General features: G+C 43.1%; 1 protein-coding gene and 1 pseudogene across 1 annotated transcript; both read left to right on the plus strand.

Annotated features, from left to right (window-relative positions):
* The first annotated feature begins 482 nt into the window (after nt 1-482).
* Nucleotides 483-25562, plus strand: Rnf168 (ring finger protein 168). Its single transcript, XM_051149767.1, has 6 exons — nt 483-1421; nt 10983-11059; nt 15384-15563; nt 18120-18241; nt 22230-22311; nt 24321-25562. Exons 1-6 carry the CDS (start codon nt 1115-1117, stop codon nt 25257-25259), a joined length of 1707 nt encoding a protein of 568 aa, XP_051005724.1. The 5' UTR covers nt 483-1114; the 3' UTR covers nt 25260-25562.
* LOC127193526 (uncharacterized) lies at nt 6223-6321 on the plus strand (annotated as a pseudogene).
* Nucleotides 25563-26310: the final 748 nt, after the last annotated feature.

The raw sequence follows: 26310 nt of genomic DNA on the forward strand, positions 1-26310 counted from the left end.
GATTTATTTATTATTATGTATACAGTGTTGTCTGCTTGTACACCCGCAGGCCAGAAGAGGGCATCAGGTTACATTATGGTTGTGAGCCACCATATGGTTGCTGGGAATTGAACTCAAGACCTTTGGAAGAGCAGGCGGTGCTCTTAACCACTGAGCCATCAAGACAAGACACATTCTATAGAACGTTAGTGTTGCAAACCAAAGGCAACAAAAATGTTTGTTGCTGAATTTGTTGCAGTTTTTTTTTTTTCCCTTTTGGCACTAAGAACTTTGGAAAGCTTGGTTAGGAGAAACAAAAGGGTAGGTTGAAGAGTAATGAGAGAATAATTACAAAAAATACTGTTCGGATCTTGGTTTAGAGAGTTTCTTTTCAGCGAGGGACCAAGCCAAACTTCTGCAGCCCACAGCAGCCAGAGCACCAAAAACTGGTGGGCTAGGCGCAACCGCGCGCGAAGCTACCGGAAGTCCCACCCAAGTGGGCGGTTTCCTGGGTAAGAAGCGTTGTTTTGGCGGGCAATTGTGACGTCTGTAGACCCTGGATACCTCCTCGGGCCGCGGCCAATAGACAGGATGGCGAGACAAGCAGATCTAAGAGGCTAGGTCTCGGGACGCTGGAGAAGCTCGAGGCGGCCAGAAGCTGGATCGCAGGCACTGGAGGGCTGCCTCCACCGCAAAGACGAGACGGAAGTCCGGCGGCAGCCCGCGCCCGGCTTCCGGGAGGTATCTGGTGCTCTGGGAGCAGCGGTCTCCAGGCTTCCGGCCCCAGCAAGCCCGGCGGCCTCGCGCAAAGACGTGCCCTCACCGGGTAAGAAGTGGAGCCGAGCGCGACCTTCTGCAGCGCGGGGAGCAAGCACCACTCTCTATCCCGAGGCCGCCGCGCTCCCGGAGGAACGTTCGTTCATTACCTTGCTGGACGCAGGGCATAACTGTTTACCTGACATCACAACGCCTGCTTGCCTCAGACCTGTGGAGACTCAGGCTGTCTGGATTCCAGCACGCTGCTGTTTGTGAGCATAGACACCAAACCGCTCGCCCATTTACTCCCTACTATGCTTTGCCGAGGGAAGACGCTAGCTCCTTTCAGGTGTTGACGTTGAGTGGACCTCATTAGCATATGAAGATGGCTGCATCCAAAGACCCTGTCCCTTCCTTAGCCGAGTGTCAGTGCAAGATCTGTATGGAAATCCTCCTAGAGCCGGTAACCCTTCCTTGCAGTCACACGCTCTGTAACCCGTGCTTCCAATCCACTGTTGAAAAGGCCAATCTATGCTGTCCCTTCTGTCGCCGCCGGGTCTCTTCGTGGACTCGGTACCACACCCGAAGAAAGTCTCTTGTTAATACAGACCTTTGGGAGATTATTCAAAAACACTATCCAAAGGAATGCAAGCTTAGAGTCTCTGGGCAAGAATCAAAGGAGATCGGTGAGTAAATTCAACATGTGTATTGGGTTAAACGCTCCTCCCCCACCCTCCCAACAAATCATTCAGAAAGGGAACCATCTTTTTTTGTTTTCTTTGTTTTTCGAGACAGTGTTTCTCTGTGCAGCACTGGCTGTCCTGTACTCACTCTGTAGACCAGGATGACCTCGAACTCACCTCGATCCACTTGCCTCTGCCTCCCCAGTGCTGGGATTAAAGTTGTGCGCCAACCACGCCCGGGGAAACAGAATTTTAAAAAAAAATTTTTTTTTTATATAAAAACGGTAAAAAGACGAGTCTAAATCTTGAGGATTTGTGATTTTATGAGCCCCGCCCCCACATCAATTAACGTCAAAGATAAGCTTTTATCATTTGTGGTAATGCTCAAGTTGTGTTCACCTGTTGTGAGTTGAGTTAGAAACTGCAAGGAAAAAAAAAATAGAATTGACCCCCTTAGAGTGTTCTAACTTCTCAAAATACCTGTGGTCGAATCCCAGATTTTGCATTATTTCTCTGATTTGTTTATTCATTTTCCTTCATTTTATTCTCTGTTGTCAGTATGTAGCAAACCTAAAATAGCTTCCTGTTACTGGTTCCACTTAGGTCAGGCATTTTTGAGTGGCCCCTTCCATTCAGAGGTGCAAAGAGCTACACTCTGACTTTGCCTTCAGCAGTTTGGCAGTGTTACAGAGCTGTTCCATAGTTCCTTTTGGGCCTTAAATGTGTGTGTGCTGGGGTGTGCTTGCTTTTTATTTGTGTGTTATGGCAAATAAATACATTAATAATAACAACAACAATAATCACAAAATGTCTTGGGTGTGGTGGCTCACACCTTTAACCCCAGCATTCGAGAGGCAGAGACAACTGGATCTTTGAGTCCCGGACCAGTGTGGCCTACACAGAGTTCCAGGACAGCCAGGTCTACACAGAGAAATCCTGTCTTGAAAAACAAAACAACCCCACAAAATTTGCCATCTTAATCATTTTTAGGCAACAAATCTTAAAACCCCAGTTTTTTAGAGGTTCATCAGGTTATAGTCACATTTAAAGTACCCCTTATTTAACCAGCACTTGGGAAGCAGAGGCAGAGGGCATGTTGTGAGTTAGAGGACAGCAAAGATAACACAGAGAAACCCTGTCTCAAAAAATTTAAATAAATAAATAAATAAAGTGCCCCTTAAAGCAGAGTGTTGTGCTGTTAGCCTTTAACCCCAACACTTGGGAGGCAGAGAAAGGCAGATCTGAGTTTGAGACCAGCTTGGTCTGGTCTATATGGTCAGTTCCAGGACAGTCAGGGCTATATAGAAACACCATACCTCAGAAATAAGTATATCAAGCATAGCTTATACCAGGCATACATAGGATTATACATAGGATTATGCCTTTAATCCCATCGCTTGGGAGGTAGAGGCAGGTAGTTGGATCTCTCTTGAGTTCAAGGTCAGTTTACACAGTGAGCTCCAGGAGTACAATACTCTCACCCTGTCTTGGAAAAAAAAAAAAATCTCTTGTGGCTCAGGCTTCTCTTGAATGTGCTATGCAGATAAGGATGACCTTGAATTCCTTTTCTTTTTGTTTTTGTTTGAGACAGGGTTTCTCTGTGTAGCCCTGGCTGTCCTGAACTGGCTTTGTAGACCGGGCTGGCCTCCAAACTCACAGAGATCCCCCTGCCTCTGCCTCCCTGCGTGCTGGGATTAAAGACGTGAGCCACCACCCCCAGCTTATAAAGACAATCTTAATAAAGTTTTGAAAAGGTCTTAAGGAGTTCCAGGCCAGCCAGGGAGACCCACTCTCTAAATAACAAAGGCAAAAAACGAAAGCATACAGTAAAGAAACTATAAAAACAATGGTATAACATGAACAGGGATAAACTGTGCTGAATTCTCATTTCTTTCAGCCACTAAGAGACCATCCATTTGAGATAATATAGTGGGATCTAGAGGAGAGAAGGAGACACCCTCAAAAATGGGAAGGATTGGGACTGAGCAGTAAAGTGCTCCCATCTGTGACACCCCAGTCTCGCTTCCTTCCCTGTCCCCACTTAAAATAAAAAGGTGCTAGAAAAAAAACCTTTCGAGGATCAGCATTTCAAGTAGAGTACTTTTAATAAAGGACAATGTGACATGCAGAGAGGTAGAGTTATTTTTTTTTTTTTTACTCTATTATTATTGCGTGAGCACAGATGTTAGCAAGTGATTGCCACCCAGTTGGAGGCCAGAGGACAATTTTTGAAGTCAGTTCTCTCTACCCTAGGTTCCAGGGATTGATCTTTGGTCATCAGGCTTGTGTAGCTACTGTTTGAATCCACTGCCTTAGACACTGTTCTATTGCTGTGAAGAGACACCCTGACCAAAGCAGTTCTTAGAAAAGAGCATTTAATTCTGGCTTGCTTAGGGTCAAGAGGCTTATTTAGTTCATTAACTTCATGGGTAGGGAGCGTGGCTGCAGGCCAGCAGGTGTGATGCTGGACCTCTTCAGGCAAGTAGGCAGAGAACAAGACACTGGACCAGTCTCGAGCCTTTGAAAGAAACCTCAAAGTTCACCCTAGTGGCTTTCCAACAAGGACACACCCAGCCCTTCCAAAAAGTTCATCAGCTGGGGACTAAGTGAACAAATATATGAGCCTCTGTATGTATGTGGGGGGGCAGGGGGGTTCTCCTTCAAACCACCATGCTTACTGGCCCCCGCCTTGGGCCCCTTGTTTTGTTTTGAGACAAGGTTTCACTATCTTCTTGGGGTAGCCTTAGCCTCACAAATCCTGGACTTGGCAGGTGTGCAAGAACACACCTGGCTTGGAGGCGGTCCTTTGTTATGTAGTATTAGTGAGGGTTGGCAAACCTTTTCTGTAAATGGCAGAATAGTGTTTTGTGGACTGTGTAAATCTATTGAAGATAGCTAGGTCTTCCACTGTAGAACAAAAGCCATCATAGATATTACTTACTTTGTCCTCTGTAAATGAGTGTAGTGCCTGTGGTTCCATAAAATTTATTTAGGAATAAAAATGGGGGGAGGACCAAATTTGGTCTGACAACACACTACAGCTAAATAGCCTCTGGCTTAGAGCATCCCTAACTATTAACATTCTTAGGAAAAATTATTTTATCTGTGGAGGTAGCAGAATTAAGTAGTTGCAGATGCTTAGGAAAGGAAAGTTGAGCTTTTTTTAAAAATATGCATTTAATTGTGTGTGTGTGTGAGAGAGAGAGTGTGTATGTGTGCACTATGTGCATGCAGGAGCCCTTGGAGGTCAGAAGGGCATGAGATCCCCTAGAACTGGAGTTATAGACAGTTGTAAGCTACCTCGTGGGTACTGGGAACCATCTGAAGCCAGGTGCTCTGAAAGAGCAGTAAGCGTTCTTAACCACCGAGCGTATCTCCAGCTCTCAGAAATTTCACTCTTTAAAGAAATTCACTTGATAAATAAAAATAGTCAAGATGGGCTGGAGAAGAGGGCTCAGAGGTTAAGAGCGCTGGCTGTTCTCCCAAAGGTCCTGAGTTCAATTCCCAGCAACTACATGGTGTGGCTCACAGCTATCTATAATGACATCTGGTGCCGTCTTCTGGCCTACTGGCTCTCATGCAGGCAGAATACTGTATAAATAATAAATACATCTTTTAGAAAAGTCAAGATATTAAGAGAGCAAAATACAGCTCACAAACTGGAAGAAAATATTTGCAAACCTTAGATGGTAAGAAAATAATACCTAAATATAAGCAAGAGGGTCACTGTAAATTCTAGGTTAGGCAAGGCTGTATTGGGAAAGCCTCTTACAGGAAGATAAATAACCTATTTCGAAAAGAAACTCAACAGGGCATCTACATTAAGAGTTCCAGTCTAGCCAGGACTACATAGTGAGATCCTGTCTCCAAAAAAAGATTTGTTAAGCCGGCCGTGGTGGCACATGCCTATAACCCCAGCAGTTGGGAGACAGAGGCAGATGGATCTCTGAGACTTCGAGGCCAGCCTGGTCTACAAAGTGAGTCCAGGACAGCCAGGGCTATACGGAGAGATACTGTCTCAAAAAGACAAACAAACAAACAAGAAGATTTGTTAAACTTAAAAAAAGAAGAAATAATCCAATTAAAAATGGGCAACATGGTAAGGTAAGGTGGCTCACTTCTATAATCCTAGCACTCAAGAGGCTCAATTTAAGGTAAGCCTGAGCTACATAGTAGGTTCAAGGACAGCCTGACTTATAGTGCGAGTGTCTCACAGAAAAGAAAGGGGAAGGGCAAAAAATGTAGACACTACCGCATTGATGATATTCAGGTGGTTAGCCAGTGCCTCACTGGTGAGCTAGACACCTGAATGGCATTAACGGAGTCGCTTAGTCATTAGGGAAGTCAAGACAAAGCCACCTCTTCATACTCTTTTAGATGACTGGATGAAGGCACAAGTGGGGCAAGGGGTGGGCTGAGATGGCTCAGTGAGTAAAGGTGCTGGTGCTAAGCCTGATGACCTGGGGAAAAGTGAAGAGGGGAGAAGAAAACCAACTCCTGTAAGCTGTTCTGTAATTTCTACAGGTACATAAACACACATGTACACACTCACAAACACAAGTGTGCCAAATAAATGTAAAAACCAACAAAACAAAAAAACAAGTGTCAGGGAAGATGTATAGCAACTAGAATCCTGTATGTGCTTGGTGGGAGTATAAAACTGCAGCTGCTGTGGAAAAATGAGTGCCAGTTCTTAAAAACAGTTAAACACAATTACTGTATGATTTAGTGTTGCCTGAGAGAATGGAAAGAGACTCAAACTGATAGAGTTCGCAGTAATTGAAAGGTAGAAATGTATGCTTGCTTGCTTTGGCAGCATATATATTAAAATTAGAACGATACAAGAATGCATGGCCCTTATGCAAGGATGACATTGCAAATTCATTAAACGTTCCATAGTTTTAAAGAAAATAGGTGTGGTGGTGCACAGTTTTAATCCCAGCAGATCTCTGAATGGAGGCCAGCTTGGTCTACAGAGATCAGTTCAAGGCCAGCCAGGGCCAACCAAAAACCCTGTCTCAAAATAAAAAAGAGGGAGAGGGAGGTAAGAGAGCAGTGGAGAAACCCAAGTTCAAGTAATGGTAACCTACGATTAAGGGGAAAGGAACTTGAAAAGTACTAGAAGGATGTGTGGAAAAGAAAACTTGTGAGTTCGAGGCCAGTCTGGTCTACAAAGTGAGTTTAGGACAACCAAGGCTACACAGAAAGACCCTATCTCAATCCAAAAATAAAAGAAAAACGAAAAAAGAAAGAAAGAAAACTTAAACAAAACAAAACCAACAAAAAAACGGGACTGGAGAGATGGCTCAGAGCTTAAGAGCACTGTCTGCTCTTCCAGAGGTCCTGAGTTCAATTCCCAGCAACTGCATGGTGGCTCACAACTGTCTATAATGTGATCTAATGCCCTTCTGGCCTGCAGATGTACATGCAGACAGAACTCTATACATAATAATAAATAAATCTTCAAAACAAATGAACCAACAAAAACAAGCATAGAGGGGTCAGCAAGAATCCCTAGACAAAGGAGAGCTGGAAAGGAAAGAGACCTGCATTCGGGGCACCCAGAGGAAGAGGGCAGTTCCAGGGAAGGGAGCAAGAGGAGGTGCAGGACCCATGAAGAGAGCAAAAAAGGGAAGCTGAATCAAAGCATAAGAGGGTGAGCCAGGAATAGCTAACTTAATAAACTACAACTATTTATCTTAGTTAGATTGTAAGTCACCTTTTGTCTTCAGAGGCTTTTTCTTTTTTTCTCTCCCTTCGATGCAGGGTTTCTGTGTGCGGCCCTGGCTGTAGATTAGTCTAGTCTTGAATCAGAGATTCACCTGCCTTTGCCTCCAAAGTGTTTTGATCAAAGGCAGGTTCCACCACTGCTCAGCTTCTGGAGGCCTTTAGAAAGAAAGGCAAAGCCCTTTAATCTCAGCACTCAGGGAGGCAGAGAAAGGCATATCCCTGTGAGTTTGAGGCCAGCCTAGTCTACAAAGAGAGTCCAGGACAGCTAAGGCTACACAAAATCCCTGTCTCGAAAAACTGGGGGGAGGGGCTGGAGAGATGGCTCAAAGATTATGAGCACTGTCTGTTCTTCCAGAGGTCCTGAGTTCAATTCCCAGCAACCACATGGTGGCTCACAACCATCTATAATGAGATCTGGTGCCCTCTTCTGTCGGGCAGGTGTACATGCAGACACAACATTGAATACATAATCCTTTTTTTTTTTTTTAAGTGTTACTTTAAAAAAATAAAATATAATAAAGCAAAGCTACTTTGAGACTGTGACTCTCCATCTAGCTCCCAGCCCCAGGGTTGAACACCTATTTGTTATTCTTGTCTGCAAAATGACAGTTGCAAAATAAAAAATTCTGATGTTTTGAGGATAGTTCTTCTCTCCTGTAGCAATCTTTTTTCTAAAAAGTCTATAAAACCAGCTGGGTGTGGTCTTAGCACGCCTTTAATCCCAGTGCTTGGGAGGCAGAGGCAAGCGGATCTCTGTGAGTTTGAGGCCAGCCTGGTCTATAAGGAGGCCAGGTCAGCCAAGGCTGCACAGAGCCTCCCTGTCTGGGGGAGAGAAGTCTGTAAAACCCACAGATTTCTCTCTTGTTGCTTTCCCATTCAAACACTTTATCTTTTTAAACTTACATTGGTAATGTATAAGTGTAGACACCAAAGCGGAAAACCAGAGGACAACTCTTTTTTTTTTTAAAGATTTATTTATTATTATGAATACAGTGTTGTGCCTGCATGTACACCTGCGTGGCAGAAGAGGGCACCAGATCTCACTATAGATGGTTGTGAGCCGCCATGTAGTTGCTGGGAATTGAACTCAGGACCTCTGGAAGAGCAGTCAGTGCTCTTAAGCTCTGAGCCATCTCTCCAGCCCCCTCAGAGGACAACTCTTGGTTTTGGGTTCTTTGCTTCCACTGTGTGGGTCCTAGGGACTCAGCTCAGGTAGTCACACTCGAGGCAAATACCTTTACCCACTGAATCATCTTGCTGGCCCCTGGCTTTCCCTTTCTTTTTTGCCCCCATGTTAATGACCTAAGTTGTTTTAGAGTTTTGTGGTTTTGTTTTGTTTGTTTGTTTGTTTTTTGAAATGGTTTCACTGTGTGTCCTTGGCTGTCCTGGAACTCCTGTAGATCCACTTGCCTCTGCCTCCTGAGTGCTGGGATTAAAGGTGTGCGCCACTATGCTTGGCATGAAGAAATATATATTTGTCTATGTATGTGTATATGCTTGTGAGTTTTTATATGCACCATGGGCATGCAGGTGCCAATAGAGACCGGAAGAGGGCGAGACTCAGATCCTCAGCATCTGCAGTTAAAGGTGGTTGTGAGTGTCTGATGAGGGTGCTGGGAACTGAACCTCAATCTTCTGGAAGAACAGTAAGTGTTGTTAGTTGATGAGCCATCTCTTAGCCCTTTTTTGAAACAGCCCTGCTATGTAGCATAGACTGGTCTCAAACTTGCAGCAGTCCTCTTGCCCGAGCCTTCCAAGTGTTGAGATTACCGCCTGTATCTAGCTTTTATTATTACATTTTATTTACTCTGTGTGGGTTGGGGTTCATGTACCATAGAGTGCAAGTGGAGGCCAGAGGACGATGACTTTCAGAAGGTAACCCTCTTTTCTACTATGTAATCCCTTGCGATCACATTCAGTTATCAGATCTGGCAACAAGCACCTTACTGTCCTCAATGTTTCCAACTTTGTTTTTTTGTTTTTCAAAGATAGGTATCACTTTGTAGACCAAGCTAGACCAGAACTCATTATGCAGACCAGGCTGGCCTGAACTCACAAAAATCTACCTGCTTCTGCTTCCATTACGCTAGGATAGAGGCATGTGCTACATGTCTGGCTCCACATCATAACTTCTTAGACGAGTTTCTTAGCACTTAAGCCTTGCTGTTGAACTTTTTTTTAATTCATCAAATTTTCATGGTTTAAGCCTGGAATATAGTTCAGTGGAGAGTCCTTGGATTCAGAGTACCACAAACCTGAAATTTTTCCTAATAATTTTGAAAGCCAGAAGTCAAGATGTAACCAGGACCCTTGACATTTGAAACAGAAGCAGTATCCTTCCTCACTTCTTTGAAGGGTTTTGTTGTTGTTGTTGTTGTTGTTGGTTTTTTTTGTTGTTGTTGTTTTTTGTTTTTCCCCTCTGGCGCTTGGCCTGATGTCATTTTTTTTTTTTAATTAATTTATTCTTGTTACATCTCAATGTTTATCCCATCCCTTGTATCCTCCCACCCCCCACCCCCCACCCCGTTTTCCCATTATTCCCCTCCCCTATGACTGTTCCTGAGGGGGATTACCTCCCCCTGTATATTCTCATAGGGTATCAAGTCTCTTCTTGGCTACCTGCTGTCCTTCCTCTGAGTGCCACCAGGTCTCCCCCTCCAGGGGAGATGGTCAAATGTGAGGCACCACTTTGTAGGGTTTTTGATCTTTTATGTGTATTGTTTTTTTGCCTGGAAGTATGTCTGTACTATGTGCATGCCTGATGTTTGCAGAGGCCAGAAGAGGATATTGGATCTCTTGGAGCTTGAAGATGGTTGTAAGTGAACATGTGGTTACTGACAATCACACCCAGGTCCTTTGCAAGAGCAGCCATCTCTCACTCCAGCCCCTTCTCTACATGTCTTGATACTATGTCCAACCTCTGCATGTTCGTCTTTGTGTCCAAATTTGTCCCATATTTACAAGATTACTTACTAGTCATAATTAACGGAGATTCGCCCCAATGACCATAGTTCAATTTAATTGTCTTTAAAATGACAATTTTAGCTATTTCCAAATAAGCTCCCATCCTGAAGCAGTAAAGTTTAGAATTGGAGCACAGCTCAACACAGTATCTAATGCCTCTCTCAGAAAAACTACAAAGCATTTCTTAGAGAAATGGGGAGATTGAAGACTCAGCCGGGCATGGTGGTTTGTGGCTCGTGCTTCTAATTACAGCACAGGAATCTGAGGCAGGAGGAGCACAAGTTGGAGGATAGACTTTGTCTCAGATTGATTGATCAAGACAGGGTTTCTCTGTGTAGCCTTGGCTGTCCTGAACTCACTTTGTAGACCACGCTGGCCTCAAACTCAAGTGATCTGTCAGCCTCTGCCTCACTGAGTGCTGGGATTACAAGTGTGCACCACCTTGCCCGGCTACCTTTTTTTTTTTTTTAAGTAGTCTATTGGTGAATAGTTGTTGTTGTTTCTGGGTTTTTTCGTTTTGTTTTTGTTTGTTTTGTTTTGGGTTGGGTTTTGGTTTTTCCAGACAGGGTTTTTCTGTGTAGCCATGGCTGTCCTGGACTCCCTTTGTAGACCAGGCTCCCGAGTGCTGGGATTAAAGGTGTGTGCCACCGCACCGGGCTCTATGGGTCAGTTTTTATGTCCCAGGGCCTGGTGCATGCTAGATACAAGCTCTGCTCTTCCATATCACCAGCTCTGCCTTTTAGTTATTTTAATGGAGGAGAGCGAGGCGGGGGGCTGGGGGGCAGGGAGAGGAGAGAGAAAGTATTAAGTTTCAAAGTTAAGTCATAAAGTTCTGTGTTGCTCTAATACTGTTTTCCCCATGTGAAACAGTTGATGACTACCAGCCAGTTCGTCGGCTAAGCAAACCTGGGGAGTTGAGACGAGAATACGAAGAGGAGATAAGCAAGGTGAGTGTGAAGTAGTTTGGGTTTTTATTTTTTTATTTTGTTGAAAATATCTTCTGAGAAATCTCAGATTTACTTAGAGTATGGGTTTATATAACCATCATGTACTGAGATGTTAGTAATTTTAAAGATTTGTTTATTATGTATGCACTATTCTGACTGCATGTATGCCTGCAGGCCAGAAGAGGGCACCAGATCTCATGAGAGATGATTGTGAGCCACCATGTGGTTGCTGGGAGTTGAACTCAGGACCTTTGAAAGAACAGCTAGTATCCTTAAGCTGAGTCATCTCTCCAGCTCTAGGAACTTTAATGTACTTTATAGCTACCATTTGCTTTCCCCTATTTAAAAGCCTTAGGTTGTTTTAAGATGTGGTCTCAGAGATCCTGCCTCTGCCTCTCAAGTGCTGGAATTAAAAACACGTGCCACCTAAAGCCACCTACAGGTCCTATCTATCTATCTATCTATCTATCTATCTATCTATCTATCTATCTTATGAGTGTGGGTGTTTTGCCTGCATGTATGTCTATGCATTGCCTGTGTGCTTAGTGTCCTTAGAGGCCAGAAGAGGACATAGGATTTTCTGGAATTGTAATTACAGTAAGCTACCGTGTGGGCATGGGATTCTAAGGTAGGTCCTCTAGAAAAGCAGCCCGTGCTCTTAACCAGTGAGTCAGCTTTCTAGCCCATGGTCCCTTTTTAAATATGCAATAGTAATAGTAAACTGGCTTCTATTACTTAAATATAATTAGTGAGGGGCGCTTTTTGTTTTTAGATAAGGTTTTGCTTATAGCGGTGGCTGCCTTAGTATTTATATGTAGTTAATGATCTTTTAGCACTTCAGTATTAAACCTTCTTGATTTTCCTGGAATTTTTACCTTAAAAGGATGGTAAAGTAGTGGTAGGTCATGGGCTTAATGAGAAAAGTATACAGTGACCGAAGTGCACAGTGGGAGAAGGTTCACTTTACAGTGACGCAACGGAACTTCACTTGCGTGGTGCTAGGAGGACACTTCCATATTTTTGAGACAGGATTTTACTCTGTAACCCTCTTGTTTTCACATACAAACACACACAAATAATATTTAAAAATTAAAAAACAGGGCCGGGTATGGTGACACGTGCCTTTAATTCCAGGGAGGCAGAGGCAGGCGGAACGCTGTGAGTTCGAGGCCAGCCTGGTCTACAGAGTGATCCCAGGACAGCCAAGGCTACACAGAGAGAAACCCTGTCTCAAAAAATTAAAAAACAAACAAACAAACAAATAAATGTCAGGCATAGTGGTACATGCCTTTAATCCCAGCACTCTGGAGGCAGAGGCAGGTGGATCTCTCAGTTCCTGTCACTGTGTAGCCCAGCTAGGCTGCCCTCAAACTTGTGATCCTCTTGCCTTAAGCCTCCTCCATGCTGGTATTGGAGGCGAATAGCTACAATTCAACTAGTAATTCTGTTTGCAGAGGAAGGAGGAAAGCAGAGGAGCTTGCCCAGAACTGGAGCTTCTGATGGTCCAGTGTAAGGGGGGACTGCTGAGGAGTGCTCTAGTTACTTTTCCTCCACAAAGAAAATAAATTCCTGTGTCCTGGAAGTTCTTTTAGGAGTTTGAGGTTAAGGACTTCAATCCTAATTGAGAAACAAGACTCAACAGGCCAAGTGCTGGAAATAAAATACACCAGTTCAAATAGTATACTTCTGGGACAGCATACTGAATCAACCTCAGTGCTTCTTTTTGCTAAAGGACATTTCTCTGATTTTGTTGTTGTTTTGGAGATAGGGTTCCTCTGTCCTGGACTCAGCTCTGTAGACCAGGCTGGCCTCCCACTCATAGAGATCTGCCTGCCTCTGCCTCCTGAGTGCTGAGATTCAAGGCGTGCGCCACCACCACCCAGCAACTTTAATTTTTAGAGAGTATCAGTAGGGGCTGCTTTTCTAACCCAAACTGTGTTGAGATAAATTTGAAAATTGGCCTGTATATTTAGCTCAGGACCAATGTACTACAGAAGGGCACAAGCAGCTGTGTGTGACATCACAAAAGGGGTCCTTTTTATGCCGGCGGCGGGGATCAGAAGCAAACAAATCATAACATGGCAATAGCTTTATAACAAAATAAGGCTGATCTAGCAAATAAAAGAGCTGTTGACTTCAAGGAAACACAGCCCTATGCAGATGACAAGTTTGTTATTCACAGAGGCCTCATCTAACACAGTGAATGAAAGAGCATTCACAGCGAGCTTAGGTCAAAAGCTGCCAAAGAATGAGCCACAGAATTTGGGAGTAAATTCTAGAGGAAGAGAATGGGCTTTACTGAATCTACACAACCAATGGGAGTCTGTTGTAATAAGCATCCATTTTGAACCAGCTGCAGCAGCTGCTTCCTAAGTGTTATTAGAATTGGAACGTTTTGCTCATCCAAGCTGACTTCCAGAAAGAAGGCTCCTTATTTGGTTAGAGGAAGAGGAGGTTAGAGATAGGGTCTCAAGATCTAACCAGGCTGGCCTTGACCTTGCAGCAGTCCACCTGCCTCAGTCTCACAAGTACTTAGGAAACTGGTGTGTGCTACCACACCCAGCTAAAGTCAAATGTTGAGTGTATGGGGCCTGGAGAGATGGCTCAGAGGTTAAGAGCACTGGCTGCTCTTCCAGACCTGAGTTCAACTCCCAGCAACCACATGGCGGCTCACAACCATCTATAATGAAATCTGGTGCCCTCTTCTGGTGTGCATGAAAACAGAACACTCTCCATGCATGTGGAAATTGACATCTGGTGTCACTCTCCACTTTGTTTTCTAAACCTCAGTCTCTCAGAGAACCTGGAGCGTGTCAATTTAACTAGACAGGCTAACCTGGCATTAGCACCTGGGATTTAGACAGTGGGGGCACACCTACCTTCTGTGTTATGCTGGGATCCCAACTCAGTTCCTTATGCTTGCATAGCTTGTACTTTACCACACTGAACCATCTCCCCTCGCCTAATGTCACGGATGTGTTTATCAGCTCTAAAGATGGTTGAGTGCACAGAAGGAGTGTGTGTCCTTTATCATTCTCTCCTTTTAGGGAAAATGTCTCCTGAACCTGGGACCTGCTGCTTTTTTATTTTTCCCTCAGCTAATCTGAAAGCCAGCCAGCCCCAGTAATCCTCGTGTTTTCACACACACACACTTAAAAATAAAGCAGGGTGTGGTGGCGCACGCCAGAGGCAGGCAGATTGCTGTCAGTTCAAGGCCAGCCTTGTCTACAAAGTGAGTCCAGGACAGTCAAGGCTACACAGAGAAACCCTGTCTTGAAAAAACAAAAACAAAAACGAATTTTTTTTTTAAATAAGCAGGGGCTGAAGAGATGGCTCAGAGATTAAGAGTACTGCCTACTCTTCCAACGGTCATGAGTGTAATTCCCAGCAACCGCATAATGGCTCACAGCCATCTCCAATGATATTTGGTGCCCTCTTCTGGCATGCAGGTGTACATGCAGATGAAGCACTCATACATAAAATAAATAAATAAATCTTTAAACAATAAAGATAAATAAGCAAACAAACAAATGCTAGGTTTGGTAGTGCCTGTCTGTAATCCTAGCACTCTGGGGGCCCAGGCAGGTGGATCTCTGAGTTCTAGGACAGCCAGGACTACATTAGAGAAGAGACCTTGTCTTTTTTTTTTTTTTTTTTTTTTTTAATGTAGCAACTAGGTCTAGGGTGTTCCTCCCTTGCTTCCCTTCTACCCTTGGAAATTCTTTCTCTTTTCCTTAGTAAATCTGCTTGCTCTGCTAAAGGAAGTGGCAGCAACAGCAGCAACTAGGTTTATCTTAGTCAGTATGTGGCTTTTGAGGAACTGAGGAAAAACACTGTGTGGAAACTGGTAAGGATTGCAGGCAAGAGGTTTAAGTCTTTGACCAAAGCCTTGTTGGGCTACCTGGGATGGGCTTCCTGTACCTTGAACTGGCGGTACAGGAATTTGCCTGTAGAGACGTGAATTTATTTCTTTCTTTCCTTCTTTTTTTTTTTTTATTTTTTATTTTTGGGGTGGTTTTTTGTTTTTGTTTTTTGTTTTTTTTTTTGTTTGTTTGTTTTTTGTTGTTGTTGTTGTTTGTTTGTTTGTTTGTTTGTTGTTTTGGTTTGGTTTGGTTTGGTTTTTGGTTTTTGGTTTTTGAAGACAAGGTTTCACTGTGTAGCCTTGGCTGTCTTGGCCTCGAAGTGTACTACCACACCTGGCTGAAACTTGAATTTCATTGGAGATAAATTCTTGCCAGTTTTCACTTTGTTTTTCTTTTTTCATAATTATGAAATATGAGTATATTAAATTTTTTAGAAAAGGGTGTCTTTCATTATTTTTAAGGTGGAGGCTGAGCGACAAGCCAGCAAAGAAGAAGAAAACAAAGCCAGTGAAGAATACATACAGAAATTGTTGGCAGAGGAGGAGGAGGAGGAAAAAAGACAGACTGAAAAAAGGAGAAGTGAGATGGAAGAACAGCTGAAGGGCGATGAGGAGCTGGCGAGGAGCCTAAGCATCAGTATTGTGAGTTTGACAGATGCTCCCATGGCCTTGCTTTTCTGAGGACCTGAAGAAGGCACCCCACAAATTAGGTTTTAGCATATCTTTGTTTTACTTAAAGAAAAGGGTTTTTTATTTTTGTTTTTTGTTTTGTTGTTGTTTTTGTTCTTGTGAGTATATGCCACATGTGTTTGGGTGTCCACAGGGCCAGAAGAGGGCATCAAATCCACTAGGTTAGATGTGGTTGTGAGCCACCTGACATGGGTCCTCTAGAAGAGTAGTGAGTGGCCGTAACCTCTGAGCCGTCTCTCCAACCCCAAGATAAACAGTAACAACAACAGACTTTTGAGAAAGGGTTCATCTGTAGTTCTGTGTAGTCCAGGAACTCCCTTTGTAGATCTCACAGAGATCCACCTGCTTTTGCCTTCTGAGCGCTGGGATTAAAGGTGTGGACCACCACTCCCAGCCCAAGAAACATTTTTAAGAATAACATTTTTGTATGCTGTTACATATTTACTGTAGTTGGATACATACATACTTATCAGGGTTTCGGGTGGAATCCCAGGATAGGCACGTAGGCTCTGTCTTCAGCCTGATCCTAACTTATGCTAACATTTATATATTTAGTGTGTGGGGAATACATGCGTAGTAGTCAAAGAGCAGATTGCAGGAGCTGGTTCTCTCCTTCCTCTGGGTGGGTTCTGGGATTCAAACTCAGGTCTCCAGGTGTGGTTGCAAGTGTGTTTAACCCTTGAGCCATCCACTGGCCCTCCAAGCCTAATGTTTAAATATATATTGAGCCTGGATTTTGTTACCTTTCTGTAAAATTATTGCTTATATAGAAAAATGAAAGGCAAGATGGTAAAACATGCTAAACCTTAAGGATTTGAGGACGTAGTGGCTTAACAGAGCCTGGTAGATTGAAGGTGAGCGATAGCACAAAGCTGTACACCCTAAGCCACCAAGGCGCCTCCCATATGCTCTCTGTAGTGGAGGAAGGGGAGAAGGGAAAAAGAGTGCATAGGAACAGGGGTAATGAGTGGAGTCAACATGGAGACATTTGAAGAGGGGAGTTTGGAGCCACCTGAACCTGCTAATTCTAGTTTTTACATGAAGTCATAGTGGATTTATTCAAATTGTAGAATGTTTTTGGTTCACAGTAAACTTTTAGAGGTGGGTGAACCGTTATGACTTACTTCTTTTTTAAAACATATTAATTACTTATTTATTTTTATTTATTATTATGTATACAATGCTCTGCCTGCTTGTACCCCTGCAGGCCAGAAGAGGGCATCAGACCACATTACAGATGGCTGTGAGCCACCATGCGGTTGCTGGGAATTGAACTCAGGACCTCTGGAAGAGCAGCCAGTGCTCTTAACCACTGAGCCATCTCCTCAGCCCATGATTTATTTCTGTGTAATAACTTTTGCTCCAGTTTCATTCTTGGCTCTTTACTTTGCTCAGTAGAGTAAGGCAGCTACAATTTGTGAGCCCGTCAAGGGCTGACGAGGTGGCTCAGTGGTTAAGAGTCTCCCTTCATTTGTCAAGAGCACCTGCATGTCAGCTCACATCCAGTGCCCCTTCTGAACTCCCCGGGTACCAGGCATGCATGTGGTGCATAGACACATGTGCTGGTAAAATACCAACACACATAAAAGAAGTAAATCGTTTTGTTTGTTTGAGCCTGGGTTTCTCTGTGTAGCTCTGGCTGTCCTGGAACTTGTAGAACAGGCTGACCTCAAACTCACAGATCTGCCTCCTGAGTGCTGAGATTAAAGGCATGCACCACCACCACGTGGCATATTCTTTTTGGTTTTCCAAGGCAGGGTTTCTCTGTGTAGCCTGGACTCACTTGGTAGACCAGGCTGGCCTCAAACACAGCAATCCGCTGGGATTAAAGGCATGCGCCACCACTGCCCGGCTTTAATGGATAACTTGTGAGAGTTGGTTCTCTGTACATGTGAGTTGTCAGACTTAGTGATGAGCACCTTTAGCCACTGAACCATCTTGCCTCCCATGGACTTTAAATCATTACTTAGGATCTGTAATGTGATGTGAATGCTGTGTGGACGCCCATTGCAAAATAACTTGGGAATGAAAATGAAGTGTGTACATGTTCAGTATTTAAAGAATTTACAGAATTTAATTTATGAAAAATGTTAAGAATTTTAAGTTAGGGGCTAGAGAACTCTTCCAGAGGACCCAAGTTCAATTCCCAGCACCCACATAGCACCTCACAACTGTCTGTAACTCCAGTTCCACACACACATACAAGCAGGCAGAACACCAGTGTACATAAAATAAAAATAAATAAATTGTTTAAAAATTTTTTTTTTCCAAGACAGGGTTTCTCTGTAGCCTTGGCTGTCCTAGACTCCCTTTGTAGACCAGGCTGGCCTTGAACTTGCAGCGATCCACCTGACTCTGCCTCCTGAATGCTGGAATTAAAGGCGGGCACTACCATGCCCAACCTGGTTTTAAATTTTTTTAATTAAAAAAAAAATTTTGAGTTAGTACAATTCTAGTCTTATTTCATCACTTTAATAATGTCTGTGTGTGTTTTTCTTGTTACTGAAGAACAGTAACCACGAGAGAAATATCTTGGCTTCTCCTTTGAGTTCCAGAAAATCAGATCCAGTCACAAACAAGTTGCAGAAGAAAAATACAAATAAACAAAAAAGCTTTGGAGATATTCAAAAGTAAGTGAACATGACTGTCATTCATCCATTGATCATTTACTGTGTGGCTCTGTGTTGTTAATTGACCAGTATTGTCTAATAATTGCCCCACTTTCGGCGCCAATTTGTTGTTAAATTATCAGTATTGACTAATAATTGCCCCATGTTGGGTGCCACTTGTTGTTATTAAATTACCAGTACAACCTAATAATATTTATTATCAGGCCTATAATTATTGTTATGGCAGTATTTTTTAACCCACTAGCAATCAATCAAGACACTGACACTTGTTATACTTTAAAATAGCCTTAGTTAACCTGGGGCAGGCCAGATATCAGTCCCCTAAACTACTTCCCATAGTGCGGCAGGTACAGAATACCTGTCCCAAACCCATGCCATCTGCTTCTAATAATTTCTGTCAAGCTACCTCTCATCCATAATCCTAAATACTTGCTAATGTTCTTTATCTGGGCCAAATCTTCATCCAGGCTGGCCATGTGCTTCTCTTCCATCTAACCCATGGTAGTACAACCTTCTTCTCCTCTCCTCTCAGGTCTTTCTTCTTCCCAAGATTCTTTCTGTCTTCCCAAGCCTGGGAACCTTAGCCAGGCCCATCCCAGTTGCCCTGCCCAGGTGTGAAGGTCTCTTATTGGTCAAACAGGTTAAGCTCTAGGCAAGGTGGGTCACAGAGACAACAAGCAATAATTAGCATCAGAATACATCAGACCAACCCCCAACAATCCCTCCCTTTTTTTTTTTTTTTTTTTAAAGACAGAGTTTCTCTGTGTAGCCTTGGCTGTCCTGAACTAGCTTTATGGGCCAGGCTGGCCTCGAACTCACAGTGATCCACCTGCCTCTGCCTCCCATGTGCTAGGATTAAAAGGCATGTGCCACCACGCCTGGCCCAAAAAGGCCATTTTTTATATATATAACAATTACAAAAACCAATAGGTAAGACTATTTAATCAAAAGGTATTTGACAATCTTGAGGAAATATTATCTATTTTATCTTGGTGAGCCTAAAGTTTTGAACCTAAATATTTATTAAAGTTTATATCTATCAACCTAAGATATCTGTCTACACCCAAAAGTATCTTCTTAACTCATAAACAACTAAGCTTAATTTTAAAACTGACTGGTCTTCAACCCCATCAGAGACTTGAATAAAATTAACTACCTGAGTAAACAGGAAGTGCTTCTAAAATGAAAAATAATGACAATTTGCTGCCTGAATAGTCTCCCAAAACTATAACGTTGGAGCATCATCTTTGGCCTTCTGGCCCAATATATCTGACAGATATATTTGTGAGGCATGAACTGTTGAGGATTTGCTTACTGTGTCTTGGCAGAGTCTGGCCATCAACTCTGCCTGTGTCTGGAGCTTGCCCATTTTAGGCAGAATTTTGTCTGTGGCAGGTAAAGGACATTTTTGTTTGTTTGCCATACTTGAAACCATCTCTGCAAGGAGTTTCTTCAATGCTCATCATCATCTTTGAGGTAGGCTGGGTGTTGTCAGGAGTTAACCTGTCTTATAGTCAAAGAATCCTTAAAATAATAAAAACATTTTTAAATGCCATATTCTCTAGGTCTCTGAGGTTTTTTAAGACCACGTCTTAACTATTTTACCTTATCTATCTGTAGAATCATACCTATCTGTTAAACCTAGGATGTATATTCCTGTGATAAAATTATATTAACATTTGACATGATCATGAGTTGATCAACTAACAATTGGCTTGTGATTACTTAATTATCCAAAACAGCCTGTAAAGCACTATCAGGGTATTGGAAGTAAACCATGTATTAATTGAGTTGTATGTGTACAATACCTCATAGTAGAGTAGAAATACAATGTGTGAAGAATAATATTAAATAAAATAAAATAAATAAAAATAAAAAGCTGAACCTGAAAAATAAATAAACAAACAAATAAATAAATAAATAATGAGCTGAACCTGAAAAAATATTAATATTAAATTAGAATTTTATTTAAATGTGTCAAAATTAAATTTATTTTGCATCAATATACAAAATTCTATATCAATGAATTAAAATTAACCTTTTTTGTGAGTAACAATTAAGGCCTTAAGTTGAAGGGTAGATTCAATAATCTACTTTTTGTCCTGTCATCCCTACATATTTCTATTAGAAGCAGATGGCATGGGTTTGGGACAGGTATTCTGTACCTGCCGCACTATGGGGAGTAGTTTAGGGGATTGATATCTGCCCTGCCCCAGGTTAACTAAGGCTATTTTGAAATATAGCAAGTGTCAGTGTCTTGATTGATAGTTAGCAGGTTAAAAAATACTGCCATAACAATAATTATAGCCCTAATAATAAACGTTATTAGGTTGTACTGGTAATTTAACAACACCTCTGAGTTTGTTCGTATGGACAAAAGAATCTTTAAGATTTGTTAATGGGCTTTAGTTTTGTTTTTTAAGATTTAATTATTTGTTTGTTTGAATTATGTAATGCATTGAGTGTGTACCGGGGCCCTCAGAGCCCCTGGAACTGGAGTTATGGATGGTTATGAGCCACAGTATAAGTTTTGGGGACTGACCCTGAGTCTCCATCAGACATGGCAGCAAGTACTTATACCTGCTGGACCATCTTACCAAAAAGGTGTTTTAAAATATTAAGAATTCAGCCAGGCTGGGTGGTAGTGGTGCACGCCTTTAATCTCAGCACTCGGAAGGCAGAGGCAGACAGGGGATCTCTGTGAGTTCAAGGCCAGCCTGGTCTACAAAGAGAGTTCTAGGATAGTCAGGAGTATTCCACAGAGAAACCCTGTCTTAAAAGAGGAGAGACGCCGGGCAGTGTGGCGCAGGCCTTTAATCCCAGCAGTCGGGAGGCAGAGGCAGGTAGATCTTTATGAGTTCGACACCAGCCTGGTCTACAGTCAAGGCTAAACAGAGAAACCCTATCTAGAATAACCAAAAATTAAAAAAAAAAAAAAAAAAAAAAAAAGTGGGGAGGGGAGGCTTTAACCTAGGTATGATTGATGGCACACATTTTCGTCCCGGTTACTCTAACGGCTGAGCAAGGCAGGAGAACCTCAAGTTTGAGGCCAGCCTGAACAATATAAGTGACATAGTGAGCCCTTGTCTGAATAGAGGTAGAAGGCCTGGGTAGGCAGTGAGTGAGTGAGGGGGAATGCTGCCCCACTGAGGAGAGCCCTAAGGGCTGCTTCAAGTTCCAGAGACAACACAGCTGTGTGAAGAGGCTGGTGGGATCCTCTCACCCAGGTGTTGGTGTCAGGTGCCTACATGGTTCTTGGAGCTGAGCAAAGAGCATGTGTGATGTGTCGCTATTGGTTTGTATGAACTGCCATTAATAAAGCAGGGTGACTGTGGGAACAAACGTTTTCAAGTCACCACAACTATGTTAGATATCATGCAAGTACCTGGATCCTTGCAGGAAGAAACTTATTTATTCATGGTTTTTCAGGACAGAGTCTCTCTGTATCAGCCTTGGCTGTCCTGGACTCACTTTGTAGGCCAGGCTGACATTGAACTCACAGCGATCCGCCTGTCTCTACCTCCTGAGTGCTGGGATTAAAGGTGTGTGCCGCCACCACCCAACCTAAAATGGTATTTTTGTTAATTTTGAGAAACTTTATAGTCTCCCATTGTTTGATTCTATTAGCCTTTTCAGGAATTATGAGATATTTCATATGACCTTTTCATTTTTTTACACTAAATGTAGCACTGAGCCCCCTACCTCCACCCCTGCAGTGTTAGGACAAGAAGCTAGGACCTCCAGCCTGCTAGCCAGGTACTCTGACTGTTGTGGCATACTCAGGGTTTCTAGTTGTGTCTTAAAGTTGACCTGAGACCTGGAAATGAAATCTGTTCCAGTAAGATGAGTAGCCAGCAAACCTACAACCTTTAGGTGTGTGGTTCATCAGGTTTTATCATACTGAGTTTTTTCAAAGTATTCAAATATTAGTAAACTTTTAACTTGTTTTTGGTTTTGTTTTTTTGTTTGTTTGTCTGTTTGTTTAAAGGTATTTGTCACCTAAGTTGCAGTCTGGGTCGGCATGGCTGTGTAAAGCCATGCATGGAGAGGACACAAACTGCGTGTCTAAGGTATGTTGGTGCTGAAGAGGCTGGGGGTGGGGCTGGACTCCTCCTGTGCGGCTCTAGGACCTGTGCTGTCCTGGCTCGCTTCTCCAACGGGCTATGGACAGATACTTTTTTGTTATCAGAGGAGCTTTGCCCTGGCTACCAATGGATGCCTCCTCAGTAAGTATGCAGACAAGCAAGCTTGTTGGGGTCCCATAAAACTCTCTTTTCTAAGATTTTCTTAATTTATTGTTAAAGAGATTTTTTTTTTTCTTTTCTTTTTCTTTCTTTATTTCATGTTTTTGTTTTCTTGTTTTTTGAGCAGGGTTTCTCTGTGTAGCTTTGGTTGTCCTTGTCCTGGACTTTCTTTGTAGACCAGGTTGGCCTCGAACTCACAGAGATCTACCTTCCTCTGTTTCCCAAATGCTGGGATTACAGGTGTGTGCCACTGCACCTGGCGGCTGGCTCTTCCTTCCTTCCTTCCTTTTTTTTTTTTTTGAAAGAGACATGCTGGGGAGGATTGCTATGAGTTTGAGGCCAGCCTGTTCTACAAAGTGAGTCTAGGACAGCCAAGCTTTGTCCTAGACAAAGATACCTTGTCTCAAAAGAAAAAGCGCATGAGAGCCCCTTTTTTTGCTTTGTTTTGTTTTGTTGTTGTTGTTGTTGGGTTTTTGTTTTTGTTTTTGTTTTTGTTTTGTTTTGTTTTGTTTTTTTGAGACAGAGTTTCTCTGTGTGTATCCCTGGCTGTCCTAGACTCACTGTGTAGACCAGACTGGCCTCTAACTCACAGGGATTCACCTGCCTCTGCCTCCTGAGTGCTGGGATTAAAGGCTTTGGGCCATGGTTCCTAATCTCTGATACAATGCACACAACTGATAGGTTACACCTGGCACCATTTTACCTAGACTTCAAGATGGAAAGCAGCACACTGCAGGAGGGCAGTGTCAGGCGTGTCTGTGGAGGAAGAACCCTCACAACTGAGATCCTACGCAGGGGCTAAAACACAACATGGAACATGAACACTGAGCAAGTGTGTGGTGTCCCTTGGACCCCATGTCAGAGTGCTCTCTGCGAGTGGTGTGGCCTATAACCCTTTTACACAGGGGACTATGGCCAGAATATTGTGAATTCGACTACATAGCAAGTTCCATGCCAGTCTGGACTACAGAGTAAGACTACTTTCAACAAAAAAAAGTCATTTATTTCTGGTAGCATCCTACATGTACAGGTCCCATGGGTCCTGGTAAGGAGCAAGCCTAGGCAGAGTTATAAGTCACTTCAAGTTTTGGATTTGTAAAAAAATGAGTGTGAGTATTTTGCCTGCTTGTCTGTCTGCGTGCTGGTGCCTGTGGAGGCCAGAAGAGGGCAGAACTGGAGCTACAGATATCTGTATGGGTATTGGAAATTCAGTCTGGGTCTTGTAGATGTACAGGCAGTTTTCTTTTTTTTTTTTTTTTTTTTTTTTTTTTTTTTTTTTTTTTTTTTGGTTTTTCGAGACAGGGTTTCTCTGTGTAGCCTTGGCCGTCCTGGACTCGCTTTGTAGACCAGGCTGGCCTCGAACTCACAGCGATCTGCCTGCCTCTGCCTCCCGAGTGCTGGGATTAAAGGGGCGCACCACCACGCCCGGTGATGAAGGCAGCTTTCTTATCCACGCACTCATCTCCCCAGCCTGCACATTACTTCTTTACCCTGTGGGCTAGGTAAAAGAAAGTCTATATTTTTGCTAATCTCTAATTTAGTGTTTCTCTAAATGTAGACAACAGACCAATCGTTCTTGTGACTTAGTCATTGAGAGAAAACACAAGTACTGGCTAGGAATGGTGGCATGTGCCAGGGCTTGGGAGGCTAAGGCAAGAGGATCTTATGTTTGAGGTCAGCCTGGGCTACATGAGACTTTGTCTCAGATATGTATGTTCATAAAAGATGTTGAAGTGGCAGTGTTCTGTGATGGTGCATAGTGACTGTTCAGCTGTGGGATCAGTGTGGCTGCCTTAGGTTTCTCTTTATATACCCAGTAATTTTGCTTTCTACAGGAAAGTGACAGAGGTGACATGAAGAGCCCTATGTTGCAAGACACTGAAATTGAAAAAGATGTGCTAGCACTTTCTCCACAAATGTGCCTAGAAACTCAAAAACAGGGCTCAGAGTCTGTGGCAGAGCTGCCTGTGCCATGGCTCTGTGTAAGGGATGCTGAACAGTGCCTTGAAGGGAAAGCTGACCCAGCATCAAGCGATCCTGATGGTTTATGTATTGTGAATCATGGCGGACCTATTGCCAACGTTGCCTACTCTGATGAAGCTGCCATTAAGCCTTCTGGCAAAATAGAAGATGAAGAGTGCTCTGGGTCCTACACCCAGTTAACTGGGGGCAGCAGAGTTCCATCGGAGAGTAGTGTGTGTCACCTACCAGTCAGAGAAGAGATTTCCAAAAGGGAAGCCCAGGAATCTATGTTTGAGGACGTCATGGATCCATGCTTTTCTGCAAAAAGAAGGAAAATATTCTTCAAATCCTCCTCAGATCAAGAAGAAACAGAAGTGAATTTTACACAAAAACTGATAGATTTGGAACACATGCTTTTTGAGAGACATAAGCAAGAAGAACAGGACAGGTTGTTAGCGCTACAACTTCAGAAAGAGGTGGATCAAGAGCAAACGGTGCTAAACCGGCAGAAAGGATCCCCAAATCAGTACCAACTGCGCACATCCTCACCCCAAGACAAGATGCTGCTGCATAGACAGAGAAAGAATTCCAAAGATAGGAACCCCGCAAAGCAAACTAACGCAGAGCGTTCAAAATCCCAGAGGAGTACAAACGGTGAATGCTGGCAACCCTTTAAGAGCTCATGGAAGGAGTCAGTTCATGGAAAAAAGATGCCACGTTCTAGTAAAGAGGATTGTAACGTATCTAAAAGCGCCTGCCCCATACAGCCTAGTAATTCTCAGAAAAGTATTTTTCAGATGTTTCAGAGATAACAGCAAAGCATGAGGAAGGAGAGTCCTGTAATCTGGTAACGCTGCACTGCAAGCCTAGCTCTTCATCTTAAAACCCTGAGCTGTGTCCGTCATTTCTGCTCAGCAAGCATGCTCATTCTCAGTGTCGCTACAAAGGAAGAAGCTACAAATCGGGTTCTGCAAAAATCAGTAATGAGGACAGGCCCTTAACAATTGTTTCCGTTGTCAGTAACTGCCATGTTCTGAGTGCAGCATCTTTACAGATGTAAGACTGCCTTGGTCAGGACATCTTCAGGTGTCCTTTCTCATTCTAAAAATCCATGTTTTGTGGTCTTTTTTTTTTTTTTTTTTTTTTTTTTAATGAATGGGTAAGGAATCCACACAGGGTCTTTCCATAACACTAAAGTAAGTAATTCTCATCCTAACTTTAATTCTAAGCATTTTAGCATTTCCTTTGCTTTAAAATGGATTAGTATCAACATCAATATCAATTAGTTGACAGAAAGGCTGCTAGCTTGTTAACACAAAAGGGTGCAAGAGTAGGATGGGCTGAGTAGTGGGTTGGTGGTCAGGCGTCACTGGAATTGAGCGGGCCAGCAGGACGTGAGTGGGTCCAGAACGGGCAGAACACTCTTCCTCCATCCCTGTGTCAGTGGCAGGAGCCTTCAGCGCTTACAGCTTTTCACACCGTGGTATCTTGGTGTGAAAAGGCAAATGCTGGGATTTTTTTTACTGATTGCTTCTAGAAAAAGGGAATTTACTGCAAGAAAATCACTGTGCTCTGCTGTTGAACAGCACCCTTATCGCTTGCTGCTGGCTCGGACTTTTGCTTGTTTGTGCCCAGAGATAGATAGAAAGTGGTGTACTGGGTTTGTCCAGGCTTTCTTTGGAAGATAAATCCATACTACTGACTCCATCTTGTGAAATTTAGCTTCTACTGCCATCTTTCCTTTCATTAAGACAGCTTTTAGGGTTGGAGAGATGGCTCAGTGGTTAAGAGCACTGTCTGCTCTCCGGAAGTCCTGAGTTAAATTCCCAGCAACCACATGGTGGCACACAACCATCTATAATG

Source organism: Acomys russatus, chromosome 8 (assembly GCF_903995435.1).
Source record: "Acomys russatus chromosome 8, mAcoRus1.1, whole genome shotgun sequence".
In the NCBI taxonomy this organism is placed as follows: domain Eukaryota; kingdom Metazoa; phylum Chordata; class Mammalia; order Rodentia; family Muridae; genus Acomys; species Acomys russatus.